At 53.7% G+C, this 11,817-nt stretch overlaps 5 protein-coding genes across 5 annotated transcripts; 1 reads left to right on the top strand and 4 right to left on the bottom strand.

The window, feature by feature from the left end:
* Window positions 1-763: 763 nt before the first annotated feature.
* Window positions 764-2,399, top strand: BO97DRAFT_394366 (mitochondrial 54S ribosomal protein uL22m). Its single transcript, XM_025693973.1, has 2 exons — window positions 764-861; window positions 939-2,399. The coding sequence occupies exons 1-2, from the start codon at window positions 813-815 to the stop codon at window positions 2,033-2,035; spliced, it is 1,146 nt and encodes a 381-aa protein (XP_025549425.1). The 5' UTR covers window positions 764-812; the 3' UTR covers window positions 2,036-2,399.
* BO97DRAFT_140236 (histidine phosphatase family protein) lies at window positions 2,311-3,919 on the bottom strand. The gene is made up of 4 exons (XM_025690094.1): window positions 3,702-3,919; window positions 3,395-3,613; window positions 3,069-3,311; window positions 2,311-2,975 (listed from the first exon to the last, which is right to left on the bottom strand). Exons 1-4 carry the CDS (start codon window positions 3,801-3,803, stop codon window positions 2,586-2,588), a joined length of 954 nt encoding a protein of 317 aa, XP_025549426.1. The 5' UTR covers window positions 3,804-3,919; the 3' UTR covers window positions 2,311-2,585.
* A 407-nt stretch (window positions 3,920-4,326) lies between these two features.
* On the bottom strand, window positions 4,327-6,534 carry BO97DRAFT_479322 (uncharacterized protein). Its single transcript, XM_025700684.1, has 2 exons — window positions 5,434-6,534; window positions 4,327-5,365 (listed from the first exon to the last, which is right to left on the bottom strand). The coding sequence occupies exons 1-2, from the start codon at window positions 6,271-6,273 to the stop codon at window positions 4,505-4,507; spliced, it is 1,701 nt and encodes a 566-aa protein (XP_025549427.1). The 5' UTR covers window positions 6,274-6,534; the 3' UTR covers window positions 4,327-4,504.
* A 510-nt stretch (window positions 6,535-7,044) lies between these two features.
* On the bottom strand, window positions 7,045-9,002 carry BO97DRAFT_406995 (snoRNA-binding rRNA-processing protein UTP15). The gene has a single exon (XM_025695548.1). The coding sequence runs from the start codon at window positions 8,869-8,871 to the stop codon at window positions 7,249-7,251; it is 1,623 nt and encodes a 540-aa protein (XP_025549428.1). The 5' UTR covers window positions 8,872-9,002; the 3' UTR covers window positions 7,045-7,248.
* A 2,185-nt stretch (window positions 9,003-11,187) lies between these two features.
* On the bottom strand, window positions 11,188-11,556 carry BO97DRAFT_140326 (uncharacterized protein). Its single transcript, XM_025690095.1, has one exon. It carries the CDS (start codon window positions 11,516-11,518, stop codon window positions 11,306-11,308), a length of 213 nt encoding a protein of 70 aa, XP_025549429.1. The 5' UTR covers window positions 11,519-11,556; the 3' UTR covers window positions 11,188-11,305.
* Between the last annotated feature and the right edge of the window lie 261 nt (window positions 11,557-11,817).

Here is an 11,817-nt window from a genome sequence, read left to right on the forward strand (position 1 = left end):
AACAAGTGCGACAGGGGAGAAGAACAGCATCCATCCATCATCCTTCGACGTAATGGCCGCAGCACGGTCTTTCCTTTCCGGTCTACCGATGTCCGATGTCTATGTGCTGTCTCCGGGTGGGCAGCACCAGCACCAGCACTACCACCACCACACGGGGAAAAGGAAGTTATCCCGTGGTGGTGGGTGAGTGGGTGGAGGTGTAGTGTATGTGATAGGTGTTGAAAAGATATGTCAAGAGACTGGAAGGAAATGGATTCGGTTCCGGTCCGACGACATGCAATAAAGACATGCAAGATTCTCAAACCATGTTGAATCTCATTTCACTTCCCTTAACCATCAGACAGCAGGACTCCGTAAACTCTAGGGCTGGGGCGGCTGCTCCTTAATGGGCTAAGCAACAAAAGAAAAGAGCAAAAAAGACGCTGGGCTCGGCCTATGAGGTAATCGTGCAGCAAGAGGATCGGGACTTATTGGCGGCAACGGAAGCCAGTGGGATGCTCGTTAGAGCCGTGGCACATGACCCTGCAGTGTCCGGGCGCCGGCCGACATTACTTGTTTGGGCTGGTGGGATCTGAGCCTGAGCGAGACTCGGTGGCTAGTGCGGAGCAACAACCCCACCAGCCTCTTGTGGCGGTGAACAACCATTCATGCCTTATGGGCAAGGCATTACTTCTCCAGCCATCCAAACAAACCACTCGCGCAAAGCCAAGCCCATCAATCAACCAACACTTTTTTCCCTCAAGATCTCCGGACTCCCGTTGCACGCAAACAACGAACCCCCCTTAGCCATTCCCCCGCCATCCGCCCTCATCATGGCCTCAATGGGTTCCGTTCAACCCTACGGGCACCTCATCCGGTCAGGTACGCATGCAAATCTGATGGCTCCGAAAACCCTAAACAACCTGAGAAATTCGTGCCTAACCAAAGCCAAACTGCAGCAGCCCGGACCAACCTGACCTACGTGCCACGCCGCACGCTGACCTCGACGGGCATTCGGTATGCCAAAGAGGACAGCCCCAATAAAAACAAGAAGCAGAACAACAATGGCAATCAGCAGCCGCAGCAAAAATCCGACTCGAAACCCACCTCCGCCTTCACCTCGCTCAAGAACTTCTTCTTCGGCAGCGGCAGCAAGACGGAGACGGAGAAGCCTACGATTCGGCCGACGACGGCACCACCCAAACGCGAGGGAACGCTGAGCGCGGACTCGATCTTCGGGGAAGCGGAGACGGGACCGAAGCTGATTCCTAAGGGGCGGACGCCGAGCAGCCGGAAGAAGGGGGACGCCGCACGGGAGCAAGGTGAGGAGGAGGAGGTGGCGCGGACGTTCGCGGTGGAGGAGCGCAACCGGGCGATGATGGACGCGGTGCTGGACCCGAAGCCGGGGACGCGGATGCGGTGGGAGAGGAAGATGGTGATCCGGGAGGTGCGGCGACGGGGCCGTCTGACGCAGGCGGAGAAGATCATGCGCACGGAGCGCGAGTCGCTGAGCAAGTCGCACTTCTTCAAGACGTCGGTCAAGAAGCTGGGACCGCTGGCGCGGCAGATCGCGGGTAAGAATATCGACGAGGCGATGCTGCAGATGCGGTTTAGCAAGAAGAAGGCCGCCAAGGATGTGCTCGAGCACCTCGAGCACGCTAAGAACGTCGCTATCGTCCGCTCCGGTATGGGGCTCGGCGCTGTTCAGGGCCAGGGCGGGGAGGAATCGTCCCCCAAGCAAAAGCAAAAGCCCGTCACCATCACCCTCAAGGATGGCTCCAAGAAGACCATCGCTGATCCCTCCGCCATCTACATCGAGCAGGCCTGGGTCAACCGCGGCCCCTACGGCTCCGACTACGACCACCGCGCCCGCGGTGTCATCAACCGCCTCCGGCCCCCGCACACCGGTCTCTCCGTCGTCCTCAAGGAGGAGAAGACCCGTATCCGTGAGTGGAAGGAGCGTGATGCCCGTGATCTCCGCCGCCGCAAGGCTCAGCTCTGGACTCCGCTTCCGGATCGGCCCATCTCCCAGCAGAACCAGTACTACTCCTGGTAGATATTGCACAACTTTTCGAGTCTTGTAATGGCAACAAAAGCAAACCTGGGGTAGCTTTTTCTTTGCATTTGTTAGTCTCTGGTTTTGTTTTTCCTCCACGGCGTTCCGTTCATCAAACTGTATTATGTTTCCGTTCCCCTTTAGGATCCTCTACTTTGAAGAAAGCAAGTACTACACTCCGGCTGATGGGATATCTCCTCGCAGGCGGCGGCAGCTGCTGTCAACCTTGTTTACAACTGGGATGGTTGGTGATAGGGGTTTCTGATGATATGTGGCATGCATGTGCATGAGCAGTTTGTTTATCTCATGGGTTACTGTTCCTATCTTCTGTACAATATTCCAATATATGCGTTACTTCGACTTCACTTAACTCCCGACTCTTCTACCACTCAAGCATACCTACCAGGTTGACACGCAATCTACCATTATCAACGCATAACCAATAAACAATGAACCAATGCTCTATACAACACCAAACCGAACATATCGGACCCAAACCAAGTCCCCCTCTCTAAGAAATCAACATCTACTCATCGAGTCAACCAAACGGTCAATTCTTACAAGCCGGCGGCGGAAACCACGGCTCCACCTCCATGGGCGGCAACGCCCCGGCTACCTTCTCCGCCTTGACGAAAATCGGAATCACGCCGCCCGTCTCCAGCGCAAACGGCCGATGGCCCGTGACCACCAGCATGCTCGTGATGGCGCCCGAGTGCGCCGTCAGAGAGAGGAAAGTGTTGCCGTCGTGGCCGAAGATGTCCTGGAACAGATCCCGGAAGCGCTTGTCCCGGGCCGAGTCGCTTTCGCGGAGGCGGGCGTCGTACAGAGGGTCGGTCTCGGCGAAGCCGGGCTCGATGCGGTAGAGCGGGTATTCGGCCTCGATGGCGGATTTGGAGGAACGGCCGTCGCAGGTGTGTTGGCCGATGGTTTCGCGGAGGAGCTGTGGTTTTCCTTAGTTTGAGTGGGTGTTTTGATGTTGAGCAAAGAGGGAGATGGGGGCAGGGGGAGGGGGGGGTAGGTTTAGGGGATGTACCTCTTTGATGAGGGGCCGGAAAGGATCCGTGAGGGGGATTCCCAGGCCACTGAATGTGTGGTACGCGGTCGCAAGGCACCGGTTGAGCGGGCTCACGTAGTAAGTCTCCGGGGTAGGGATCTTATCGGCAAGTTGCGTCTTCCAGGCGTTGTGGGCGGTCTTGGCTTGTGCGATGCCTAGGTCGGTGAGACGGGCGTCGACCCAGGTGCCGTTCTCGTCGCCGTCGAGTAGGGACCAGTAGCACTGTTTGCGTCAGACGATGCGACCAAAATGAGCGGATAGAGTGGTTGATGAGGTAAGGCCTCGATCTAAGTTGCTGTACGTACATCCCAGAGCTCAGTGCCGTACTTGGCCTCAGCTACGTTGTGATAGCCTTGTCCGTGGCGGCCCAGAAATAGCACCTTGTAGGTGGTGTCGGGCTCAGCTTCGCGATTAAGCTTGCGGACCTGGTACTCGAAGCGCTCCCATTGCGTCTTCTTTCCGTCGGGGTCGAACTTGGGGTCCGAGTCGTAGGCTCGGGGAATGAGGCCGAAGTTGGCGGCTACCTGATTTGTACGATTAGCATTTTGGATTGAAACGCAATTGAGGGGCGCTGCGCTGGGACCACCGCCCACGGAAGAAAGGAAGTCATACGTAGTCAAAGCTGCCTGCATCGGTGGTGGGCTCGCTCTGCAGGAAATACCCTGGCACAATGGAAAATCGCCAATGCGACTCGGCTGGAGTTGACTCGGCCATAAGGACGAACCCGGCAGTCAGGAGGGTGGCCACGAGTAGGAGGGGTCTTGATGTAGTATTAGTTCAAATCTGCAGTGAGACTATGGCAGTTTCGATACCAGCCCGGTCAGCGAGGCGCACTTACATGATCAGTGGAATGCGACAAAACATCGACAGGCGACGACGGGGAGAGAGATGGTGGTGAAGCGGCCAATAACCGGGCGGGGCCGGAAGTACCTGTTTTCTAGCCATCTCCCGAGTGACTGAGAGGTTCCCTCTCCGGACTTCCACTGTGGGGGTGATGTCTGGGGTAGGAAAAATGAAATGGATTTGTTGATAGTTGCAAAAGTATGCTCGATCTAAGCACAACACTTTTATTCTGTCTGCTCACAGTCAGCAGGTGCAATCAATCCACCCACCCATGGAACAGACACTCCCTCCCTCCCTTCCCACCCACGTGGTGTCTGTCTGTCCCGCCAGCACTACTAACAACATCAATTTATCTACAACTACAAGAGGTGGGGTAATCAAACTGTCCAAAGATCAGGTAGCAGAAACATTTATACTCTTCAACTCCATCTAGATTATGGAACCTGCTTATCCCCCTAGTCACCGGCCCTGAAACAACAATCCAACATTATACAAGATGCAAACAACGGGTATATGGTATCTTCCGCGCAAACACAACAACAAAATTGGCAGAGGGTAGATCGATTCTCCAATCACCAAAGACCCATTTCCTTCCGAGCGAGCCAATGTTTCCGAGTCGTGGAAACGGCGAGCTTGCCGAAAGACGAGCCCAGCCAAGAGGCGAACATTTTCCCAAAGTCGAAGAAGCGTGTGAATGCAGAAACATTGTGCAAGACCAAGGTGCCAGTATTTCTGGCAAAGGTCTGCAGCTGAGTTTCGCGCGGCTGGGTATCCGACGTGCCACGCTTGCTTCTTTGCAGCGGGGTGCGAGTCGTTTCGCAGGCTGATTCGACTGACTGTAGGTTGACATGCGTCTTGCGACGGGTTTGATCGCAGCTGCCATTGGCAACGACTCCACGGGGAACCTTGAGCGACGGGCTTCGTTGGGTATGGGTCTGTAGATCTTGGTCTACATATAGGGTGCCCGTCAGCTGACAGTGAGTCCGTGACGTGCGGATGGCACCGCCGTCCGACTGGAAGTGCTTCCTGTTCATCGTCACAACGGTCTGGTCGCCAGGGCGACGTAGTATTGTCGATTGTGGGGGACGACGGAGGAGTGAATCCAGCTGGCCTGTAGTCGAAGGGCGTGCAGGCTGTTGCGTAGTTGGCCGCAGTTGCTGTGCTGGTTGAGTTACCAGAACGCTGGCCTTGGAGGAACAGAGCGCATGCGGTAGTTGCACCCGTGAGCGTGCAGTCTCCTGCACTGATCCCTGAAGTCCTGTTGGTTGTAGTGTAGGCGTGCTTGTATGCTTCCAGCTGGGGTGACGCTCATTTCCACGTCCGGGGACGTATAATTGAGAGTTGATAGCCGAAGATTTGGCCACCGCATTGGTAAAGGAAGCAAACGAGTCATTCGCAATGCTAAGAGCAGCCGTCTTCTCAAGGCAATTGCACTGTAATCACAATCGGATTAGGACAGAGTCTCGGATAACCCCAGGCACCACCGAAGGTAACAACTTACTCGCTTATGCTGTTTTCGATGCTTCTCACAGGCCCCGTATTTACGAACTTTGATATAGCTCTCCTTCTGAGCCCTCGACCTTGGCTTCTGTTTCTTGGGCACATTGGTCGTGGTGTTCATGTTCAGGTCGAGTACCAGCTCCATGGCGCCGTTGGTGGGCGAAGCCTGTGCAGTCGTGACTTGGCTCTTCTCGTTCGTGTCTGGCGGGGAGCCAGTGACGGGGGTTGCACACGAACCAATGCTGTTTTGCGCGGAGCCCGACCAGCATGGAGAGGGGAACGTTGTGCTGGAAGTCGAAGGAACGGAATCGGAAGATGCGGCCTCCTGTAAGCGCTGCAAGTGAATAGCGATGGAGGCATCTCTTCTCTTCTCTTTGATAGTGGAACAACCAGAGTCAGCCAGGGCTTGAGCCTCAACCATCTGTCGTATGCTAACATAGAAGGGGTCTTCAGGGTAGGTCGCTTCCTGAGACCAGGCATCGTCAAACGCTATCCGGGCGAGCTCTTGGTCTGATAGGGTAGGAATCGATTGAATGGCATCATTTGCGGTTAGGTCTATGTGCGAGTTATCCAAAGCGAGGCCTGGATATGCTTCGTATGAGGCGTCGTAGCTCACAAACTCTGAGAAGAGGTTGTCGGGGCAGGCCGTGGGAGTGGTACCCCAGTTGCACTCGCCCAAATCCGGGAATGCCAAATCCAGGTCTCTCGGCGAGATTGAATCGACTGAGGTCGCATTGCTGTCCAGGCAGCCGGAGGGAATATCAAAAGAGTTGTTGAAGTCGAACCACTCATCGTCAGGCGTATTTTGGCTGATTTGGCAAAGCAATTGGTCTGCAGACATAATGACTGGATGATAAAGGGGTATAGGTAATAAATGAGGAGGATATGTCTATTGTCGAGGTGATTGGGAGCACAAGAATGGAATGTCTGATAAGCGAATAAGACAGACTAAGATGAGTGACTATGACTCACGTCGATTCACGACTTCTTGTCTCTGGATTAGGAATAGAAGCAGAAAGATACTGCTCCCCTGAAGGTATAAAAGACTGGCTGTGGCTAAGGGAAGCAGAAGAAAATCGGAAGAAGGAGAGAGGAGGAGAGGAAGCCAGGCTGATGGAACGAGAGTCAGCCTGTCTTACATACACGAGCGAGGCTCATCTGCCTTTCTGGATTGGGAGCCCGACGGGAGCGCTAAGCCTTTTCGCGACCCCGACTGTCCCGTCCGCTGGAATAATACTTAGTCCGAGCCGAGAGGCTTATCGTCGAAATTGCCAAGTCCCTCCTTATCCTTCTTTAGCCGTTCCGAGATCTTTGGCAGACCAGCAAAAGCAACTTAATATCTAGACTAAGTACAGTAGGTAGAGTCAGTAACTTAATACTAGTTAGCTTGGGAAATGCTTATACATCTGATATCTTAGATAATTATGCTTCTTTTTCGTCATAAGACGAAGACCCTCAAACAAGTTGGAAATAATTACCCGCCGATATTCCTTGACCTTAGTCGTGGTGGTACCTTGTAATATATATTTAGTTCCCCACTGCACCATTCAGATTAGTAGCCTGAATTCAGAAAACTTGAAGCCTCAGGTTCATGACATCCACCGATAGGAAGATCCCTAATTACAACTGATACTGGACTACCAAAGAGAATACAAGATAAGAAAAAGCTGAGAACATGCTGGAGGTGAAGGAACATGTAGATCATCTGCTATACACTGCATGTGATATGCCTAAAGAACCCCAAACTCCATCCGAGGTATCCAATATGGTAAACAAGCTCTATTCAATGTTTTGCTTTTCTGTGCTGACACCCAATTCAGCACGCCCGTAGCATCTCCAACATGCCCTTGGTCTGACAAGCTTGGTGCGCCATTTCCACCTCGTCGCGCACCTTCCGGTGCAGTCGTTCCACCATCTTGTCGATCTGGGCAGACTGGCCCAAGTTGCCCGAATAGATGTCCAGCACGTTCATGGCCACCTCGACACAGAGATTCACCAGGCGCGGTTCGGTGAGATTCTTGTGAACCCAGGAAAGCACCGGCTGCAGCGACACCTCGTCGCGGTTCTGCAGGGAGGCACGCAGGGCGGACCGATGGCGCAGCGCCGTTAAGAGTGTCAGCTGGGCCGTCTTGTCGCTGGAGCTGAGCACATGGTCCAGAGCCGCCGAGTAGCGGGCCTTGCGCAGATCGTGCTCCCAGGTCTGCTCTCTCTTGCGCTTGCCGGTATCGCGTCCCTCGATCACAATGTCCACACCCTCACCAACAAAATCCCGACCACGGAGACGCTTCTCCCAGCCGGTGCCGCGCTTCTGCTTGGCCACTTTCCGGTCGTGCTCCTCCAGCTTACCCTCCAGCAACGCCTGCATCTCCTTGCGACGCTCCTTCTCCTTGATCTTTTGCTGTCCTGACAGCCGGGTCTTTATCGACAATAGACCGGACGCCATACCGACGGCAATGTGCTTATCTTCCTGGGCAACGCCGGATTTGATGACACTCAACGACAGAACCGGAGACGGGTATTTGGACCCGGACACGACATTCCACCCCGTTGTCTCGAAGACCTTCATGTGACCATCCAGCGCACCGGAAAGTAACCGCTCCCCGTTTGAGGCCAGCGCCAGTGATGTGACCGTCTTCTGGTGGCTCTGGATCATGTGCAGGGGTTTGCCGGCAACGATGTCGAGCACGGCGATTTTGTTGTCCGCGGCAGCGAGCACCGTCGTTCCCGTGGGCATGGGCAACACGCTCTCAATCGGCGCACCCATCTTGAACGTCATGGCGGCGCGGGTCTCCACGCGGGGATCCCACAGCCGCACCGTGCGATCGTAACTACCAGACACCAACAGGCCCGATGAGGCCAACGATCCGGGCATGAAGGCGCCGCTGCGGACATAATCCGTGTGGCCTACGAAGCTGCGAGTGCTGTTTTGGCTGGGCAGATCCCACATGCGCACGGTACGATCGTCACTGGCAGTGAACAGTGCGGTCGGGTCGCTGGGCGAGAACTTGGTCACCCAGACCGGCTGCTTGTGCTCCTTCCACGTCTTGAGAATCGCCCGCGACGTCACGTCGAAGACTTGCACCGTGCCGGAATCATCACCCACGGCGACCACGCGCCCATCTGGACGCACATCTGTGCCACGCGCCGTATCGTCGAAGCGAGTGATTGTGCGGAGGAGTTTGCGGGTGCGGATGGAGTAGATCTGGACGCGGGCGCCCGTGGTCACGGTGAAGACATCGGGTGGCTGAGTGAGGGAGGGGAAGGCGGAAGCGGAGGAAGGGGCGGAGGGCTGCGTGATGAGGTTGATGGGCCCATTGGCTGGTGATGGGATGAGCAGGGGATTCTTGAAAGTCTTCCAGTATTGTTGCTCCGGTGTCAGGCGAGTGGAAGGTAGCGACGGCAGCTTCACCTGCTGCAGGGGGAGGACGGGGGCAGCCATGGCTGCTGGTCGTCGGTCGGAATTGTACCTGTCAAGCGGATGCGATCGATGCTCAAGAACTTCAGCGGAGAATGTGGATTGAGCAGTCGTCGGCTCGTCGAGAGCGTTTGGATGGGTTGGTGGGCTTTGGAGGTTTGATGGGAAACTTTTTTTTACTGCAGTGTCAAAATCCAATCGTATTGGGAAAAGTCTATCCGCGTTGCCTATTCGGGTTTAGTGCAGATGGCATACTTATGCTGACTTACCACTGGGCAGACACTTACTTATGCAATTTAGGGTGTAATTGTTGTCGAAAACAAAGGGCTTCTCGAGGAATGAATTAAAACTGATGGTGTTAATTCTGTCAGGCTCAGTCAGTGGTGCCACGAGCTTGGCTGTTGGCTTAAAGCTGAAAGTGGCACTTGCGGGCCTTTCTCAGGGTCTCCATGGTATACAGTCATGTTGTAAGGCAGAGTTGCTTATTTTCGACCATGAGGCCATGCTGGCTCAAGCTTACTGCACAATATTGGCGTTACTTTGTATCGTATTTAAGGCTATATGACAACCGCAGGTGTTATGGTATGCGGACAAATTGAATGAATCACCTTGCATTGACATAACAGGCAGATAGTCCACAGTTATTCCCTAGGCTGTCTCGCAGACTAGGTACGGGCATCTTTCCTTCATTTTCGCAAATAAACTCCTGATGACCAATATTTTAGCTATAATCATAATTGCCTCGTGGAGAAATTGGACACGTGACAAATACTCTGCCCGGGGAATGCCTCAGGCAGGTATCAAATCTCTCCGCAGTACAACATTCTGGGCCTCAGACGACTCGAGTCACTTGTTAGTCTCAATCGCCTCATAAGCAGGTAGTCTAGTGCTCTCTTTTCTACTTCTCACAGAGATTTTACTATTCGCTGTTCATTAGTCTAAGCTTGGTGAGAATAGACGATTAATACTAATCGGGTGCCGCTTCCTAACGAAAGTATGCCTCGAGAACAAATACAGTACACCCCGGCTGGCCTCACTGACCGGCTCTGCTGTGAGAATATTGGAAGCTCAACTCACTTAGTGAGTGGCAAGATGCGCCACGAGGTCAGATTGCTATCCCTGCATGCATATGGGCGGCTTGATGGCCGGGAGCATTCCACAGACAATTCTACTCCCGACGCTACCTACTCAAACCTGCGATAAGAGTCCAGGGCGGATTGTGGGGTAATCGACCACATGTGCTTTGCTACATGCTACACATTCCTTGATGGCTAACACATGATACGACTAGAGCATGCTCCCTGACCGAAACCGTCCGCAGTATTGGGTAAGTTTCCATTCCACCGATGCTGATTATGACCTGCTGAGCTGTTCTCTGTTGACAGACATAGTTTTGTGACTAGTCCATCTTTGCTAACAATCATGTCTCTGCAGCATGCACCCGTGCCGTTATTATGGCCAGTGCTTGGCCACCCCAGACCCTACGCTTAAGGGGACTAGACGACGATCCTGCTCAGTGTGGAGCTGCGCGTATCACAATTGATAGAGAATCGGTATTGTGCTCATGCCGAATGGTGGGAATTCCGGATAAGTGAGTCAATCTACTGCTTCTACGAGCACCTGCATGCCATATCATCACCTGGTCGAGATCGAGACCTCTAGAACCACGACCCGTGCCGAAGAATTCGCCGAAAGCGTATCGCAGGTGGTTGGTGAATGTGATAGGTTCGAACGATTCTCATACTAGACCCTGAAGCGCCATTCCGTCCCTTGATGCTAGGATCTTAGTCCGCCTTTCTGCTGCAGATTGATTTATCGTGCATAATTCAATGCGTACGCAAAGCACAATCGATGATGGCATGATAGTGCCGGATCCCCGCTCGGCTCAAAATTCCGGCCTCAGTTTCCACTTGCCGTGTCGCTGGAAACTTGTTTTCAGTTTGATTAGAGCTGACTCTCTTCCGGCGTATCCTTGGGAATCCATTGAATGACCTAATCCTTGTTTACACAGGCCCAAATTATTGGTACGGCCGAATCGGTGCCTGATGCCGACCGTCCCAGACTCCCAGGTACCCGACTTCTCCACTCCTGAGCCACAGGGCGAGGATCAAGCCACAGCGCTTCTCCACTGCCGATCCTGTCTCTCGGAATGTCCAGCAGCATACCACTTAGCAACCACCCCCACGTGGATTGGTTGCTCAGATCGATCTAGACCAGGATGATGGTTGGTGTCACACTGAAGGAACCTAGGACAAGGGAGGGACGGATCACCGGGTTCATCAAGATCTCCCTTACCGTCAGATCTCACAACTGATCGGAGACCACGACCAAGCTCGGATGTGGTCAAGAGTCTTAGTGCTGTTTTCTGTTATCCACAGTATGACATCAGGCTCGTGCTGTGGCCGACTCTGCTCAGACCTTACTGAGATCCAAACTCCCCATAAACAAACACGGGATATTACGTGCGGCTGTGGCTGTGAAGAGCCCGAGTGACAATGACAGGCAGCAGAATTTGCGCTGTAGCTAAGCCCACAATCACTAGTTTACTCCGTCGGCAAGATTGCAATTCTAGTTTCAGCGCCCGGAGAATATGATGATGATCACTAGCGAACTGGGACTGACGTATGCGTAAGTTCTGTACATACATGGATTGGGAAGTAAAGACAAACATCACGGATGCAGCGACAGGTTGACACCAGAACACCTTCATACTACCTGCGCATAGCAATTTGGACCTGTCGTAAGTATGCAGTGTCCAGCATTTGGCTTGACTTCTCGCAACACTGGGGCAAGCCCGTGCCTTAGGTTATGCGCAAGATCAAGCCCTGAGGTGGCTGGGATACACCAGATACAGGTTGTGACAAGGTGAGAATTTTACGTACCATGACGGGCTATGAGTGAGAGAATAAATTACCGTAACATGCTCAAAAGACCTCCAAGAACATTGGAAAGCAGTGGGGCGCGCCGCAT

Source organism: Aspergillus homomorphus (genome assembly GCF_003184865.1).
Source record: "Aspergillus homomorphus CBS 101889 unplaced genomic scaffold BO97scaffold_30, whole genome shotgun sequence".
Taxonomy (NCBI): Eukaryota; Fungi; Ascomycota; class Eurotiomycetes; order Eurotiales; family Aspergillaceae; genus Aspergillus; species Aspergillus homomorphus.

Excerpts from the sequence above, each read along its gene's own strand:
- BO97DRAFT_394366 (XM_025693973.1), top strand. The coding sequence starts at position 813 with ATGGCCTCAATGGGTTCCGTTCAACCCTACGGGCACCTCATCCGGTCA. Across the intron at positions 862-938 it reads CGGGCACCTCATCCGGTCAG|CAGCCCGGACCAACCTGACC; the intron begins GTACGCATGCAA and ends GCCAAACTGCAG.
- BO97DRAFT_479322 (XM_025700684.1), bottom strand. The coding sequence starts at position 6,273 with ATGTCTGCAGACCAATTGCTTTGCCAAATCAGCCAAAATACGCCTGAC. Across the intron at positions 5,366-5,433 it reads ATCGAAAACAGCATAAGCGA|TGCAATTGCCTTGAGAAGAC; the intron begins GTAAGTTGTTAC and ends TTGTGATTACAG.
- BO97DRAFT_140326 (XM_025690095.1), bottom strand. The coding sequence starts at position 11,518 with ATGTTTGTCTTTACTTCCCAATCCATGTATGTACAGAACTTACGCATA.
- BO97DRAFT_406995 (XM_025695548.1), bottom strand. The coding sequence starts at position 8,871 with ATGGCTGCCCCCGTCCTCCCCCTGCAGCAGGTGAAGCTGCCGTCGCTA.
- BO97DRAFT_140236 (XM_025690094.1), bottom strand. The coding sequence starts at position 3,803 with ATGGCCGAGTCAACTCCAGCCGAGTCGCATTGGCGATTTTCCATTGTG. Across the intron at positions 3,614-3,701 it reads ATGCAGGCAGCTTTGACTAC|GTAGCCGCCAACTTCGGCCT; the intron begins GTATGACTTCCT and ends CGTACAAATCAG. Across the intron at positions 2,976-3,068 it reads TCCGGCCCCTCATCAAAGAG|CTCCTCCGCGAAACCATCGG; the intron begins GTACATCCCCTA and ends GGAAAACCACAG.